The sequence below is a fragment of the Ahaetulla prasina genome, chromosome 2 (assembly GCF_028640845.1).
Source record: "Ahaetulla prasina isolate Xishuangbanna chromosome 2, ASM2864084v1, whole genome shotgun sequence".
Taxonomy (NCBI): Eukaryota; Metazoa; Chordata; class Lepidosauria; order Squamata; family Colubridae; genus Ahaetulla; species Ahaetulla prasina.
This window is the reverse complement of record NC_080540.1, coordinates 5412831-5429892: the sequence shown is the minus strand read 5'-3', so window position 1 is coordinate 5429892 and position 17062 is coordinate 5412831. Positions and strand designations below refer to the sequence as shown.

Here is a 17062-nt window from a genome sequence, read left to right as displayed (position 1 = left end):
CTAGATGACCTAGATCCTAGAAGGTCCCTTCCAACTCTGTTAAATCATCTCTTAAATCATCTGTTAAATCCTTGCTGGCACTGATAATGTTACCTAGTTGGGTAATGCAAGAAAACAATTGCAAGATTACTCTGGCAAGTCTTGAGTGAGCTTCCTCTCCCTCCTTTTATCTTTTTAAGAACTAGGGAGGGGCTTGCCCAAAAAATTCTGAAGGCCAGACAAGGAATAATGGATGGAAACTGAACAAGGAGAGATTCAACCTGACAGGAGAAATTTTCTGACAGCGAGAGCAATCAACCAATGGAACAGCTTTTTGCCTTCAGAAGTTGTGGGAGCTTCATCACTGGTGGCTTTCAAGAAGAGATTGGACTGTCATCTGTCAGAAATGATGTAGGGTCTCCTGCTTGGGCGGGGGGGGGTTGGACTAGATGACCTACTACGCCCAGCTACTACAGAATGTCAAGAAGCTGAATCAGATCACAGAATCATAGAACCGTGGAGTTAGAAGAGACCACCAGGCTCATCTGTCCAGTGCTTTGCAACGTCCAGAAAAACCAGATAAACCATCCTCCACAGGTGGCTGTTCATTTGGTCCTTAAAATATTTCAAAGCAAGAGAACACAACCTCTGTAAGATTTGTACACATCCTATTGCCAGGAAGTTTTTCTTTATATTTCGAAGAGTTCTTGGGAGCTGCAACCTGTGACCATTATTGCCGGTCCTTGTTGGAAATCAGAGGCAGTTGATGTTCAGATGAAAGCATCTTGGACAGACGGCTGTCTGAATTTCTCTCCTCCACTATCTCTGTTTTCCCAGGATCCTGGTGATTGTTGTGGTCCGCCAGCGGCCTGTGGAGCTGGCAGCAGTCGGACACCGAGGAGGATGGGAAGGAACATGAGCCAGTCCTAGAGGCTGGGGAAGGCTCGGCAAGGGCTGTGCGTCGGAGGCAGCGTTGGGGCCAGGGCCATCAGGGAGTTATGTGCGGTCTCCGGAATCTCCAGAGTCAGACATCAGAGAGGCAGAGGAACAGGGGAACAGGGAGAGGCAGGGGAACAGGGAGAGATGCCAGAAGGCAAGAACAGTTAAAACAAAAGGGACGACTCAGGAGTAAGGCTTGGAGATGATTGGCCCCTTCCCATAAGACATAAAGGAAGAGCAAAGGTACATGGCCTTTGCAGGAAGCAATGTTGCGGATGGTGTCCGTTTGTACTTTGAAGCTCTGTTTTTGACTCTGTGTTTCTGTGTGGCCTTGCCAAGATAATTGCCAATTAGGTCTTTGGCAACGTGTCAAAGAAGATAAAGGTGGGTGTTTACCAGTCTTATCTGAAGGACTGTGGCAGACTTCTGTTGGACTATTTATAAACTCTTGGTGATTCAGCATGTGCTGTGAAGGAAAGGAATTCACAGCCGTTAAAAAATTTAAAAAAGGGGGTTTTGGGACAAATAGTGTGCTTTTTACTATATCAGGAAGCCTAGGTCGCAACAGTGATTTTCAAGAAGAGAGAAGTTCCACGGCTTTCTTACAGGAGAGAAGGACTCACAGAGCGATAATGATCATCCATAGATTGGAGAACTGAGATACAAACAGCATCCTCCTTACCTAACAAAGGGGCCTGTCCATCATTGCCTTCCAGCGTTGAGTTGACATAGAGGGGTCTCTGTCCCGGCTCAGCTGGAGTCCAGGAGAAAACAGCCTGGGCTTCCTCCAAGATGCCCTATGAGATCCAAAAAAAAAGAGAAACAAGTCACGGATGGTGTTAAATAGTACAATCCAATCAGTGGTGGGATCCTTCCGATTTAACAACCGGTTCGGTGGATTGCGCACTTTGCTGCGTGTGCGTGCGCAATTCAATGAAAAATCACCTTCTGCGCTATTGCTAAGGAAATAAAACAGCTGAAGTGCAGCAATCCGCTCTCCCGCGCTAATCAGCTATGAAGATGAAGGTAAGTAAAGTGCAGGGGTGGGCGGGCCCAGCTGATCGTCGGAGCGAATCAGTTCGCTCCCAGCTGATCGTCGGAGCTACCGGTTTGCCCGAACCGATCCAAACCGGTAGAATCCCACCCCTGAATCTGATCCTTTTCCCTGCTTGATACTTGGAACTTCACCAAACTAGAAATTAGGATGAAGGTGTTTGCTGAACCCTAAAGATCTTCTTTTGGAAGATCAAGTGAAATTCTGCAAAAGCTTAGTTCATGGATCTAGAGGTACTAAGGCTGCTGCAGTTCCAGGAAAAAACACAGCTCCTTTAAAGGGTTGTGGATACCGTATTTTTCCATGTATAAGACATCTTTCTGACATTTTTATGGGTTTAGAATGCTCCGACATTACTGCTCCCTGTCGCATCTGGCTACACACTCTCAGCTGCAGTGGTGGAATTCAATTTTTTTTACTACTGGTTCTGTGGGTGTGGTTTGGTGGGTGTGGTGTGGTGTGGTTTGGTTTGGTTTGGTTTGGTTTGGTTTGGTTTGGTGGATGTGGCAGGGGAAGGACACTGCAAAATCTCCATTATCAACCCACTCCAGGGAAAGGATATTGCAAAATCCTCATTCCCTCCCCACTCCAGGGGAAGGATACTGCAAAATGGTTGTAAAACAACTTTTTACATCTGAAAAGCACTTGTTTCCCTTCAAGCACTGCCGAGTCCTCCAGTACAGGGCAGGGGTCAGTATGAAGGCTTAACATATACAGGTGGTCCTCGCTTACCAAAAGCAATCAGAATTAACAACTCTGTTGCTAAGCGACAGGCTCATAAAGTGAAAAATCACATGACTGCATCCAACTTACGATGACAGTTCTCAGCTCAGTCTATGGCTGTGATGGCGAACCTAAGGCACGCATGCCCAAAGTGGCATGCGGAGCCATGTTGCATGGCATGTGTGGCATAGCCTGCTCCTCTTCCGGGTTTCTGGCATGCATGCGCATGTGCTGATCAGCTGGCCTTATTGCATGCGGCAGTGCTGGAAACTAGAAGCGCTGGTCTTCCGTTTTTCTGTGTGAGCATGCACACCGGTCAGCTGATTGTCGCGTGCAAATGTGTGCCAAAAACCTGGAAGAGTAGCTGGCTGAAACCGGAAGTTTGGTGTTGTGACTCCAGCCCCCGAACTTGGCCCCATGCCTGAAAGTGACTCCGAGAGTGAGGGGGAAGGGCTGGTAAGGCTTACCTCAGGAGCACTGATTCCTTTGGCTCGGCTCCAGGAGCCAGAACCAGACCAGTTGGAGGATGTAATGAGGCCGTCATCCCCTGATTCCTCCCTTACCCAGGCTACGCCTTCAGACCCAGCTGATAATAATAATCAAGCTTGGCTTGACCCGCGCTTCAGAAGATTAGAGAGGCGGCATCATCAAAAGGAAGGGTGGGGCAGGAGCCCCACCCCACAGGATATATAAGGAGCTTTGGGACTGCTCTCACTCCACGGGAAGCAAAGTTTAGCTGATCTGTTTCAAAAAGAGCTGAATGTCTTGCTATGTGAGTCATTTGTTTGAACTTTGGCAGGCAGCTGCAATTTCTCTGCCAGGAGCAGTAAGAGCTGTGAATCCACTGGCTGAAGGCCAGCTCGTGGGTCTGAAGTGGGGAAGGAGACAGAACATCTGGTAGCTGGCTTACTATAGAATTACAAGAAAAAGGAGATTCAGAATACTATGCGGTCTGGGAAAATTGGTACACATGGACAACCAAGAAATAGAAAACAAAATATATATATAAGGGCATTGATGATTAGAGGCATATAATGTATATAGAAATTATATGGAAGGTAGATCCGAAATATACAATAATGTCCACGGTTCTGTTGAATATGTACAATTGTTATGAAAAAAGAAAAACGTAATAAAAATAATAAATAAATAAATAAATGTCGATCATCTGACCGTAGGATACCGTGAACATTGTAAATATGTGCTGGTTGCCAAGTGCCAGAATTGTGATCACATGACCATGGCAACACTTAAAAAAAAGCTACACCCATTGTAAGATTCCTTATTCAGCGTTGCTGTAGCTTTGGAAGTCGCTGAACGAGTGGTCAATGAGGGAGGACTAGCTGTGCAAACAACCCTTTGGGATTTTATGGTCCATCAGTCAGGATGTCTATGGAGATTCTCAGGCATCCATGTCAGGGCTCTCCAACCTTGGCAACTTTAAGCCTGGAGGACTTCAACTCCCAGAATCCCCCAGCCAGCAAAGCTGGCTGGGGAATTCTGGGAGTTGAAGTCCACCAGGCTTAAAGTTGCCAAGGTTGGAGACCTCTGATCCATGTCATGGTTGTCCCAAAGGTGGTTTTTTTTTCAAAAGGCAACTGGGCTTTCTTGTTTTTTTTTAAAGAGGTTTCACTTCTTATCCAAGAAGCTTCTTCAGTTCTGACAGGATGAATGAGAAGCGAAACGTCTTCAAGGAAAAAGAAGAAAGTCTCGTTGCCTTTTAGAAAACGCATCTTTGGGACCTCAGTCAGGATAGGAATTTGGCCCCTCGAGATGTGGGACAGATGTCAGCCGCCATCATCCAGACTCACTCCCTCCTTCCCTCCCTTCCTCCTTCCCTCCCCCGTTCTCTCTCTTTCTCCAATTTATATGGCTGCCCATTTTTCTCTGGGTGGCAAAAGATAAAAACATTAAACCAGGGGTGAAATGCTCCCGGTTCGGACCGGATCACACGATCCGGTAGCGATGGGAAAAGGTAGTTTGGAGAACCGGTAGCAAAAATCCCTGCCCCACCCCCTGCCCAGGACTCGCTGTTCCTCTTCTCTGTCCCTGAAGCGCTCGGTGGTGATATAGCTGCAAACGGCCTTAAATGACTTCCGGGGCACTTCAAAGGGCCGCACTACAGCTGATCAGCGCTGTAGGCAGCTAGTAGACCGGTGCCTCTATTTTTAAAGAAGGTAGACCGGTGCCTGCCAAAAAAAAAGGCACTTGGTAGACTGTGCCTCTCAGTAAAAGGCAATTGGTAGACCGGGGCCTCTATTTTTAAAGAAGATAGACCGGTGCCTCTCAATGAAAGGCAATTGGTAGACCGGGGCCTCTATTTTTAAAGAAGGTAGACCGGTGCCTCTCAATAAAAGGCAATTGGTAGACAGAAGCCCCTATTTTTAAAGAAGGTAGACCGGTGCCTCCCAAGTTTTGTATACTTTATTATTTTTATTATTTTATTATTATTGACCATGCCCATTCAGTCACCTGACCACCAAGCCACGCCCACCAATTAAGCCACGCCCACAGAACCGGTAGGGGAATTTTTTTAGATTTCACCCCTGCATTAAACCAATTATATCAAACTGACTAAGGTTCAGTAAAACCAGGATGCCAATCATCCGATCATAAACCCATATCAGACCCCCAATACTTGCATTCCTAACGCCAGTATTTGGGAGCAAAAGCCAGACTGTCCTGGCCAGGAGTCAAGGATGACGAGAAAGAAGTTATCCAATACATCAGAAAGACCACAAGTTGTCCATGTTTATTACAGGCTTGCAGACCCTGAAGTCAGAATCTCATTCACGGTAGCTCCAAATTACAAGTAATCCTTGTTTAGCCACTGTCTTGTTTAGTGGCTGTTTGCAGCTGCAACAGCGTCTTACTTTTTTTTTTTTTTAATGACCAGTCCATGCACTGATCACCTTCACAGGTCGATTAAAGAAAGGAAAGCTAAAATCGGATTGCCGTCACACTTGTGGTTTCATTTAGTGATTGCCTCACTTAACAACCAAGTCTCCAGTTGGTAAATGGGGGCTATCTTTCAATCTGCATTTGATGCTGATGAAAAGATGGCTTGGTTCAATGAGTATATTTGTTGTGCCTCGCTCGCTCCCCCCGCCGCAGCCGGGCCCCTCTTATCTCCTGCCAGACGCTGATAGTGCTGAAGAATGTCCTGGCATGCCTCCAGCCCCCAGCCCTGGCACCATGCCCGGACAAACCGAACAAACAAACCTCCCTCCGATAGCATGTGCGCCTGAAGCCAGCCACGAGCTGGGATTACCAGCAGCTGGGGACGAAACGATGCAATGGATAGATCCACGCTTCCGGAGAATGGAAAGGCGACGTCAGCAAAAGGAAGGGAGGGACAGGCCTGGATAAGTGCTGAATCATGGAGCCACACCCCATGGCCTATATAAAGGATCTGCTTTCTGGCATTCTCTGACTCAGGCAAAGTCTAACTTGGATTGCTGAAGTCACATCCTGGTCTCCTGCCTGCCCTGAGAACTCTGACAGAACTTTGGCAAAAATGCAGAGGCTTCGCAGCCTCGCTTGATACGGACTTCCCCGACCCGGCCGTCAGAGGAGGAGTGGGACACGACAATATTTTAAAATATGCCAATACATAACCACCGCCACTTGGTTTGTACTACTCCTGAGTGCATTAATAGAAAATTCAAAATATAGAACTCTTGTCCTGTTTCAAAGGCGAAGCATCTGTTTTTGCAGACCCCGCAGTTTTGGGGGAGAGCACAGCCCACAGGTCCAACTCACCTGCTTTTCCTTCCTCGGAGCCTCTCGCTGCCTCGAGAGGAAATCCTCCACCAGGGCCACGGCCTCGGCACAGGTCTCCAGGCCGCATTCGCACACCCAGCTCTGCATTTCTGGGGGAAGGATAGCCAGAAATTGTTCCAAGACCAGCAATTCCACAATCTGCTCTTTACTGTTCTTCTCGGTCTTCAGCCACTGGCGGCAGAGGTCCCGCAGCTGGACATAGACGGCTCTTGGCCCGTCGGCCTGCCAGTAGCCAAACTGCCGGAAGCGCCTGCGAATCTTCTCTCTGCTCAGAGCATCCTCTCGCAAGATGGCTGTCTTCACTTTCCCATAATCCTCTCGGTCTTCAGGTTCCATCTTATCGAAGGCCTGCCTGGCTTCTCCATTGAGGGCGGGCAAGAGCCAGGTTACCCATTGCTCCCTGGGCCAGCGACAGGCCTTGGCCACTTGCTCGAAGGAGCCCAGGAAGGTCTTGGCATCTTCCCACAAGGAAGGGTCCTCCGGGAAATGGGTCATTCCCCAGACCGGGTGAGAGGACTCCATAGTCCTCAAAAATGTCTTCCACTGGACTTCCCAGTGCTCCTCTGATTCTCCTTTCACCTGAGGCAGGATGGCCTGTCCGCAGGATCTTCCCGTATCTCCATCCAGAGATTTGCCTTGTCCTCTGAAGTCCGCTCTGGTCTTGCAATCGACAATGACCCCATGAAGGATTTCTCCGGCTGGTTTGGATGGCTCTCCTGGCAGACAACTAAGAGTTCCTTCTTCTTCCATTTTCATCCTTGGAGAGCTTCACCAAGATGGCGGCACACGGCAGAACGTTCAGAGACAAAGGACAACAACCTGGGAGGGACACAAGGAGGAGAGTCCCCAAAAAGTTTGGCACATCGATTAAAAATAAACATTTGCATTTTGTTGGCAAAATTATAAGGTAAAGTTAAAGGTTCCCCTCGCACATATGTGCTAGTCGTTCCCAACTCTAGGGAGCGGTGCTTATCTCTGTTTCAAAGCCGAAGAGCCAGCACTATCTGAAAACATTTCCGTGGTCATGTGGCCGGCATGACTACATGCTAAAGGCACACGGAACGTTGTTACCTTCCCACCAGAGGTGGTCCCTATTTTTCTACTTGCATTTTTTTATGTGCTTTCGAACTGCTAGGTTGGCAGAAGCTTGGACAAGTAACGGGAGCTCCCCCTGTTACGTGGCACTAGGGATTCAAACAGCTGAACTGCCGACCTTTCGATCGACAAGCTCAGCATCTTAGGCACTGAGCCATGGTGGCTCAGTGGCTAAGATGCTGAGCTTGTCGATCGAAAGGTCGGCAGTTCAGCGGTGGCAAAATTATAAAGCTGTTTTATTAAATTTACAGAGCCTATTAAAAAAACTATGCATAGTTATTCAAAGAATCCTCTTCTCCTCCTTGCTTCAAACATGAAATTAGGTATCGCACGTGCAAATTGAAAAGTGCCCGTGATGAAAAGTAACATAACATAACATAACATAACATAACATAACATAACATAACATAACATAACATAACATAACAACTGTATTGGAAGGGAACTTGGAGGTTTTCTAGTCCAACCCCCTGCCCAGGCAGGAAACCCTACACCATTTCAGACAAATGGCTATCCAACATTTTCTTAAAAATTTCCAGTGTCAGAGCATTCACAACTTCTGCAGGCAAATTGTCCCACTTATTGATTGTTCTAACTGTCAGGAAATTTCTCCTTAGTTCTAAGTTGCTTCTCTCCTTGATTAGTTTCCACCCATTGCTTCTTGTTCTACCCTCAGGTGCTTTGGAGAATAGTTTGACTCCCTCTTCTTTGTGGCAACCCCTGAGATATTGGAACATTGCTATCATGTCTCCCTTACTCCTTCTTTTCATTAAACTTTCATTAATGTGCTTATTTATAATTTTGCAAAGGCACCGCTTCTTATCGCCTGTACCAAGCTGGGTATTATCTGCAAAGACAAGAAGAAACAAGTTTTGCTGTCCCGATACAGCTCAACCTTGGGAATTTAAAGAAATCTGGTTTTCAACTCCCAGAATTCCCCATCCATTCTGCACATGCATATCGATTGAAGAATTCTGGGAGTTGAAGTCCACCCAGCTTAAACTTTCCAAGATTGAGAAACACCGGCCTCAAACACTGTTTCCAGCTGAGCCCCAAAGCTTGTGAAATTTACACAGCGAGCAAGACACAGAAGATGTGTCTTGCATGATGGATGTGGAGATGATTAGGACCAGCACCAGGGATTGCAAGAACAGCCCATCAGTCTTAGTTTCAAAGAAATCACGTATTTTGGGCATGTCAACCGAGCAGATGTCAGACCAAACCCCAACCAACCCACCCAATTGTTGCCATAGTTGATAGAGGGTGGAAAGAGAAGAAGCCATGGTGGACAGCTGGAAACGGGATCCAAGAAAATATGGGCTCCCTTCAGAAGACCCACAAGTGATTTCCACAGGCAGTCAAGTGACCTGCGCCTGATCCTAACTTGAATAGAATAGAATAGAATAGAATAGAATAGAATAGAATAGAATAGAATAGAATAGAATAGAATAGAATAGAATTCTTTATTGGCCAAGTGTGACTGGACACACAAGGAATTTGTCTTGGTGCATATGCTCTCAGTGTACATAAAAGAAAAGATATGTTCATCAAGAATCATAAGGTACAACACTCGATGATAGTCATAGGGTACAAATAAGCAATCGGGAAACAATCAATATAAATATAAATCGTATAGGATGCAAGCAACAAGGTTATAGTCATACATAGCTTGGAAATGCTGCAAAGCACCACAGGATGAAAGATAGATAGATAGATAGATAGATAGATAGATAGATAGATAGATAGATAGATAGATAGATAGATAGATAGATAGATAGATAGATAGATAGATAGATAGATAGATAGATAGATAGATAGATAGATAGATAGATAGATAGATAGATAGATCCTAACAAACAGGAAGCAGCAGCTGAAGCTAAGCAGGATCACATCAGATACCTGTACAATTAGCACAGGGATCCCCCCAAGGCTGTGTGCTCTCCCCACTACTCTCTGTATACCAATGACTGCATCTCTAACGATCCATCTGTTGAAGTTCGCAGATGACATAACAGTGATCAGTCTCATTCAAGACAATGATGAATTCGCATACAGACAGGAGGTTGAACGACAAGCCTAGTGGTGCGACCGGAACAATCTGGAACTGAACACACTCAAAACCGTAAAAATGGTGACAGACTTTAGGAAAAACCCTTCCATACTTCCTCCTCTCACAATACTAGACAACACAACACAGTATTAACTGTAGAAACCTTCAAATTTCTAGGTTCTACCATATTGCAAGATCTAAAATGGACAGCTAACATCAAAAACATCATCAAAAAAGGACAACAAAGAATGTTCTTCCTGCACCAACTCAGAAAGCTCAAACTGCCCAAGGAGCTGTTGATCCAGTTCTAGAGAAGAATTATTGAATCTGTCATTTGCACCTCTATAATTGTCTGGTTCGGTTCTGCAACCCAACAAGAAAGACACAGACTTCAGAGGATAATTAGAACTGCAGAAAAAATAATTGCTATCAACCTGCCTTCCATTGAGGACCTGTATACTGCACGAATCAAGAAGAGGGCCGTGAAAATATTTACAGACCCCTCACATCCTGGACATAAACTATTTCAACTCCTACCCTCAAAACGACGCTATAGAGCACTGCACACCAGAACAACAAGACACAAGAACAGTTTTTCCCGAAGGCCATCACTCTGCTAAACAAATAATTCCCTCAAGACTGTCAAACTGTTTACTAAGTCTGCACTATTAATCTTCTCATCGTTCCCATCACCCATCTCCTTCCACTTATGACTGTAACTTTGATGCTTGTATCCTTACCATTTATACTGATATTGTTTTCTGACTGCTACATTGTAGCCGATGACTATCATTAAGTGTTGTAAATGTTGTACCTTGATGAACGTATCTTTTCTTTTCTGTACACTGAGAGCTTATGCACCCAAAGAAATTCCTTGTGTGTCCAATCACACTCAGCCAATAAAAAATTCTATTCTATTCTATTCTATTCTATTCTATTCTATTCTATTCTATTCTATGAGAGAGAGAGAGAGAGAGAGAGAGAGAGAGAGAGATGTTTGATTGACATGCCCAAAATATATGACTCCCTGCTTCCTTTGAACTAGGACTGATGGGCTGTTTTTGCAATCTGTTGTGCTTGTCCTAATTAACCTTCCAAATCCATCACGCACAGATCTAATGTGCACACCACTTTTCCAGGCCAGGGAACTGCGCCCGCCTTCCCTGATTCCCAGAGGGCACATCTGTCCCCCAGCTTCCCCAACCAGGCGCCCTCCGGCTGAGCTGGGTCGCGATTGTAACTCTCCCTCTCCCCCTCCCTCCATCCTTCTGCCTCTCCCTCTTCTTCTCCCTCCCCCTCTCCTCTCTCTTCCTCCTCCTCCCTCCCCTCCCTCCCCATCCTCTCCCCTCCCCTCCTCTCTTCCTCCTCCCCTCTTTCCCCTCTTCCACTCCCCTCTCTCCTCCACCTCTCCTTCTTTCCCTCTCTCTTCCTCTCCCTCTCCCTCCTCTCCTTCTTTCCCCTCCTCGTCCTCTCCCTCTCTCCCCTCCCTCTCCTTCTTTCCTCCTCCCTCTCCCCTCCCTCTCCTTCTTTCCTCCTCCTCCCTCTCTCCCCTCCTCCTCCTTTCCTCTCCCTCTCCCCTCCTTCTTTCCCCTCCTCTTCCTCCCTCTCCCCTCCTTCTTTCCCCTCCCTCGTCCTCTCCCTCTCTCCCTCCTCTCCTTCTTTCCTCCTCCTCTCCTCTCCCCTCCCTCTCCTTCTTTCCCCTCCTCTCCCCTCTCTCCCGTCCCTCTCCTCCTTTCCTCTCCCTCTCCCTCTCCTTCTTTCCCCTCCTCTTCCTCTCCCTCTCCCTCCTTCTTTCCCTCCTCTCTCTCTCTCCCCTCTCTCTCCTTCCTGCTTCTCCTCCCCTTCCTCTCCCTCCTCTCCTCCTCCTCTCTCCGTCCCTCTCCCTCAGAAAACCGGAACAGAAGCGCAGCGGAGCTCCAATTTTGCCAAAGGGGCTTTTTCGCGGAGCAGACGCCCCACCGGGATCCCAGCTGGCGGGGGGGGGGGAAGGAAGGGGGTGGGGAATCCACCCGCCTAGCCCCGCTTCCCCTGGGCTGCGCCACTCACTTTCCCTCCCCCCCCACCGCCCCACCATGCACGGCGATCTCAACGCTTCTTCTTCTTCTTTTTTTTCTTTCCTTCTTTTTTCACCTGTCCGGCTGCCAAAGACTCCCAGACGGCGCGAAGCGAAACCCGGCAAACCCTCCGCTTCGCTCGGCCTTTCTAGGACGCGGGACTCCCTGCCTCTCTGGATTTAACCCCTTGGAGCGCCGCTGAAACAGCCAACGTCGATCCCCGTCTGTTAAAAAAGGCAATTAATATCGTTGTTATTCTTGTAACGCTCGCCCACTTTCATAAAAGGGCCGTGTGGGAGGTTTTGGCAACACTTGGCACGGGCAGGTGACTTCACCTGGATTACACACCCGAGACAAATTCCTTGGGCGTCCCAGGGGTGAAATCCCATTTTTTTTAAAAAAAACAAACACTGGTTCTGTGGGCGTGGCTCGGTGGGCGTGGTGTAGCTCGGTGGGCGTGGCAGGGGAAGGATACTGCAAAATCTCCATTCCCTCCCCACTCCAAGGGGAGGGTACTGCAAAAGCCCCATTCCCACCCCACTCTGAGGCCAGCCAGAGGTGGTATTTGCCGGTTCTCTGAACTACTCAAAATTTCCGCTACCGGTTCTCCGAACTGCTCAAAATTTCTGCTAAAGGAAATAAATAATTTCGGTTAAAGGAAATAAATAAAGGTTATTCTTTTATAAATTGTAACAAACGTAATACCAAAGTGTTTTGCTGTTTTCTGATTGTGCAAAATGACTACAATTGGTAATGTAATCACTTGTGGAGACAATGTATTATGGCTTGATAAGAGCTCCCCGGAGACAGACACTTAGCCAAAAATCCTATCAGGAGACAGGAACATTGGCCCAAGGTGAAAATTACAAGTAAATAAGAAAAGATATGGGAGGATGGACGGAAATAGCCAAGATGACCCTTTAAAGTGTAAAACAACTAAAAGGACAAAGGGGGTAAGGGGGGGATTTCTTAGGCGTGGCGTGCATTGTGTAGGAGTATAAAATGTGTAGCTTGAAAACGGCTTCTTGCGCTCTTTTTTTTTTTTTTTTTTTGCATTTATATCCCTCCCTTCTCCGAAGACTCAGGGCGGCTTACATTGTGTTAAGCAATAGTCTTCATCCATTTGTATATTATATACAAACTCAACTTTTTGCCCCCAACAATCTGGGTCCTCATTTTACCTACTTTATAAAGGATGGAAGGCTGAGTCAACCTTGGGCCTGGTGGGACTTGAACCTGCAGTAATTGCAACCTGTTAATAACAGACTGCATTAGTCTGTTGAGCCATCAGAGGCTTTGAACTCAATCCATTTGGGTAGAGTCTAAGAGGCCGTGCCTGCAACCGCTTTTCTTTTTTTTCTTTTTTCTTTTCATATTTTTCTACAATAAATTTATTTATTTTATTTTTATTTTTCATATTTTTATACCGCCCTATCTCCCTAGGGACTCAGGGCGGTGTACAGCCATATAAAAAACACATAAATATACAAAGTAAAACATTCATCTAAAAAACTTATTATAAAGGCCAAATATTTAAAATAGACATATAAATAATAAAACCCAATTTAAAACCAAATCTAAAATTTAGACATTTAAAAATTTAAAACCCTAGTCCAGTCCTGCGCAAATGAATAGATGTGTCTTAAGCTCGCGGCGGAAGGTCCGAAGGTCAGGAAGTTGACGAAGTCCTTGATTTTGTTAATCTTGATCTTTGATTTTGTTAATCAGACTTGTCTTGGAGTTGTGAGTATCAAATTTGGGGTTTAAATCTCACACGGTTCTCCAGAACCTGTCAGAACCTGCTGGATTTCACCCCTGGGGTGTCCAATCACACTCGGCCAATAAAGAATAAAGAATTCTATTCTATTACACTGCGAGGGATCCATTGGCGCTCGATTGGCAGCTGGAAAGGGTCGACACAAATCGTTTGCCCACTTGTGCTCCCAAATCAATGCCCACTTTAGCGTTTCCCCCAAACCTTCGCAAAGTGGACCTGATCACATGCAGAAGTCGAAAAGTTTCTGAGGTGGGAAATTAATTCTTAGGGAGGAAAAGAATGGGATATCCGAAGCAGATTTGAGGACAAGGCGACTCACCACCGCAGCTGAGCCCAAAATTGATGTTTTTCTTGCCACAGTTGTTAAGTGAATCCCTGTGGTTGTTGAATGAGTCACAAGGTTGTTAAGTGAATCTAGCTTCTCCCTTGACTTTGCTGGTCAGAAGGTTACAAATGTTGGATCACATGATCCCAGGGACACTGCAACGGTCGTAAGTATGAAACAGTTGCCAAGCATCTGAATTTTGATCATGTGATCATGGGGGATGCTGCAAAGGTCGGAACTTGGAAAAAATGGTCATAAGTCACTTTTTTCAGTGCAACTTCGGTCACTAAATGAACAGTTGTAAGTCAAGGACTACCTGTATAGCTCAGCCCCTTGTATGATATAGGCCAGTCCCAACTGGACTTTTTTTTTTTCTCTTGAAAATGTTTCATTGAAGAAGCTTCTTGGATGAAAAGTGATTTATGATTTAAAGATGTAAATGTTGAATAAAAACAATTAAAAAAGAAAGAAAAGAGCCTTAGAGGTCATCCAGTCTCCCCCACCTCCACCCAGTGCACATATTCAAAGTAAATAGAAATAGAATGATGTAATCTAACAGTAGGTTGGATCCAGGGATTTTTTTGCTATCAGTTCTGTGGGTCATCTCATTGGCTGGTGCATTTTCTAGTTTCCAACATTGAGCATAGACAATTCTCGCTGCTGTTACTATGTGTAAAATAGTATTCCTGCCAGATTAGTATCAACCGCAAATTTGGTAAGTTCCCCTTCTATTCCCTCATCTAAGTTGTTTGTGATGATATTGAAGAGTTCTGGGCCTAAGACAGAACCTTGTGGCGCCCCACTGCATACTTCCCTCCATGTGGATGTAGTTCCATTGAGGACTACTCGTTGAGTACCGTTTGTCAGCCAGCTACAAATCCATCTGGTAGGTGAAGTTATCTATCCCATTTTTTTCTAGCTTACCAAGAAGTAGGTTGTAGTCTACTTTGTCGAATGCCTTGCTGAAGTCTAAGAATATTATGCCCACAGTATTTTGCTGGTCTACTAATTTAGTCATTATGTTGAAAAATGAAATAAGATTGGTTGGGTTGGGGATCCTTGTCCTTAAGGCTACTGAAGGAGGTGGCAGATGTGATCTTGGAACCACTAACTTAAATCTTTCAGAGCTCCTGAAGCATGTGGGAACTGCCAGAGGACTGGAAAAAAACCAATGCAGTCTTCAAAAAGTGGGGAAAAAGGTGGTTCCAAGAAACTACAGATCCATCACCTTGCCATCAGTATCTGGGAAAATTCTGGGAAAGATAATTACCATATTTTTCGGAGTCTAAGATGCACTTCCCACCCCCTAAAAGAGGGTGAAAATTTGGTTGTGTCTTATACGCCGAATGTAGCCCTGTCCACCCACCGACCGCCACCCTTTGGCCTCTGCCTCCCAGCAATTTACCTCCTTACAGCAAACAGCCCGTTTCAGTTTCAGCACAGCCTGATTAGCACAAGCAGTTGATTGTTGGGTTGGATCGGCCTCCCACCCCTCAGCTGTTTCAGGCTGCAGGGATTGCGATTGCCTCTTACCATGCGGGCCTCCGTTGTTTGCTGCAAGGAGGCAAATTGCTGGGAGGCAGATTTTTTTTCTTGTACTAATCAGGCTGTGCTGAAGACCAAAATGAAACTAAAGCAGGCTGTTTGCTGCAAGGAGAAAAATTGCTGGAAGGTAGAGGCAGATTTTTTTTCTTGTTTTCCTCCCCAAAAAAGGTAAATGCGTCTTATACTCCGGAGCGTCTTATACTCTGAAAAATATGGTAAGCTGCAGATTTGTGAGCAAATGAACACGGTGATTACTAGAAGCCAGCAATGGGTTTTAATCTCATGACTAACATGTCAAGCAAAGGGTCACCGGCCCCCCCCGAACTGCATAGTGTTTTCATTTGATTAATTTTGGGGTCCCCCACTCAGAATGCTCCCTGCACCTTAATGAGAGGCAACAGGAAACACACCAGAAACGTGACAGAAAAGGCCATAGTCTTCGACTTATGACCATTCATTTAATGATGGTTCCAAGTTATGACAGCCTCGGAAAAACTTACATCCTGTCCTGGAAATGACCACCATTGCATAATCCCTTTGGTCACAGGATCGCAAATCGGGCTCTTGGCCAACCAGCTGGCATTTCCAGTTGTTGTGTCTTGATTACGATTTTCCAACCTTCCCAACCAGCTTGATGAATGACAAGGACTATAAGGGGCGTGCATAAGAGCACAAACGTGCCTACCGTTCCTGTCCTATTGTTTTTTCTTATATATATATATATATGCTTATACTTCCTTATACTTCCTCATATATATGTTTATATACTATATAATCTTTTTGTGTGATGCTTATGTATATTGTTGTGACAAAATAAATAAATAAATAAAATAAATAAAGAACAATGATCGTAAAATCAAATATGGTCTTAAAGACCATATCGCTTAGCGACTGATGTTCCAGGACCCAATTACGGTTGTAAGAAGTTGACAATTATCTATAATGGCTAGGTGGGTACATTGATGAGACACTTCAAATTAGCGTGGCTTTTTTTACGGCCCACTGATAATGGTGGGAGAGGCGTGTTTCAGGCTGGAAATCCATGCACACTTACCTGAGAGGAGTTAAAACAATTTTCACTTCCAAATAAAATCCTTGTGCATTAGACACCAATGATCTTCTGGGGAATGAAAACAAGTTTAATATCTATGCAGGCTGCAAGCCTTTGCTTTTTATACCCATCTCTCAGTGCTGAGCTGCAACACCCATCATCCACATCTGGCACAACCAATAGCAGTACGATAAGTGTAAAACAAAAAGATATTTCCAGTTGTGGACGATGTCCCAAATGGAAATACTAGTAGTCCTTGACTTACAATCATAATTGACCTCAAGATTTATATCGCTAAGTGAAACATTTGTTGTGAGTTTTTGCCCCATTTTACGTTTTTTCTCGCCACTGTTGTTAAGGGAGTCATTGCGTTTGTTAAGTTAGTAACACGGTTGTTAAGTGGAATCTTGCTTCCCCATGGACTTGACTTGTCAGAAGGTCGTAAAAGGGATCACATGACCCTGGGACACTGCAACCGTCATAAATATGAGTGTTGCCAAGCATCTTAATTTTGATCATGTGACCATGGGGTTGCTGTATTGAGAATAAGCGTGAAAAATGGCCGTAACTCACTTTTTTTTAGCACTGTTGTAACTTTGAATGGTCACTAAATGAACTGTTGTAAGTCAAGGACTACCTATAGATGTTATAACGTTTGGGTTAATGTCTGACATTGAACACAATGAT

General features: G+C 45.4%; 1 protein-coding gene across 1 annotated transcript in view; it reads right to left on the bottom strand.

Moving 5' to 3' along the window:
- LOC131192853 (zinc finger protein 345-like) overlaps nucleotides 1–8800 on the bottom strand; it is a 43177-nt gene extending 34377 nt beyond the window's left edge. Inside the window, exons 1-2 of the mRNA XM_058172401.1 lie at nucleotides 6458–8800; nucleotides 1601–1715 (exon numbers count right to left, since the gene is read on the bottom strand). Of these exons, the coding sequence (XP_058028384.1) occupies nucleotides 1601–1715; nucleotides 6458–7234 (892 nt within the window). The 5' untranslated portion in view covers nucleotides 7235–8800. The remainder of the gene's footprint in view (nucleotides 1–1600; nucleotides 1716–6457) is intronic.
- Between the last annotated feature and the right edge of the window lie 8262 nt (nucleotides 8801–17062).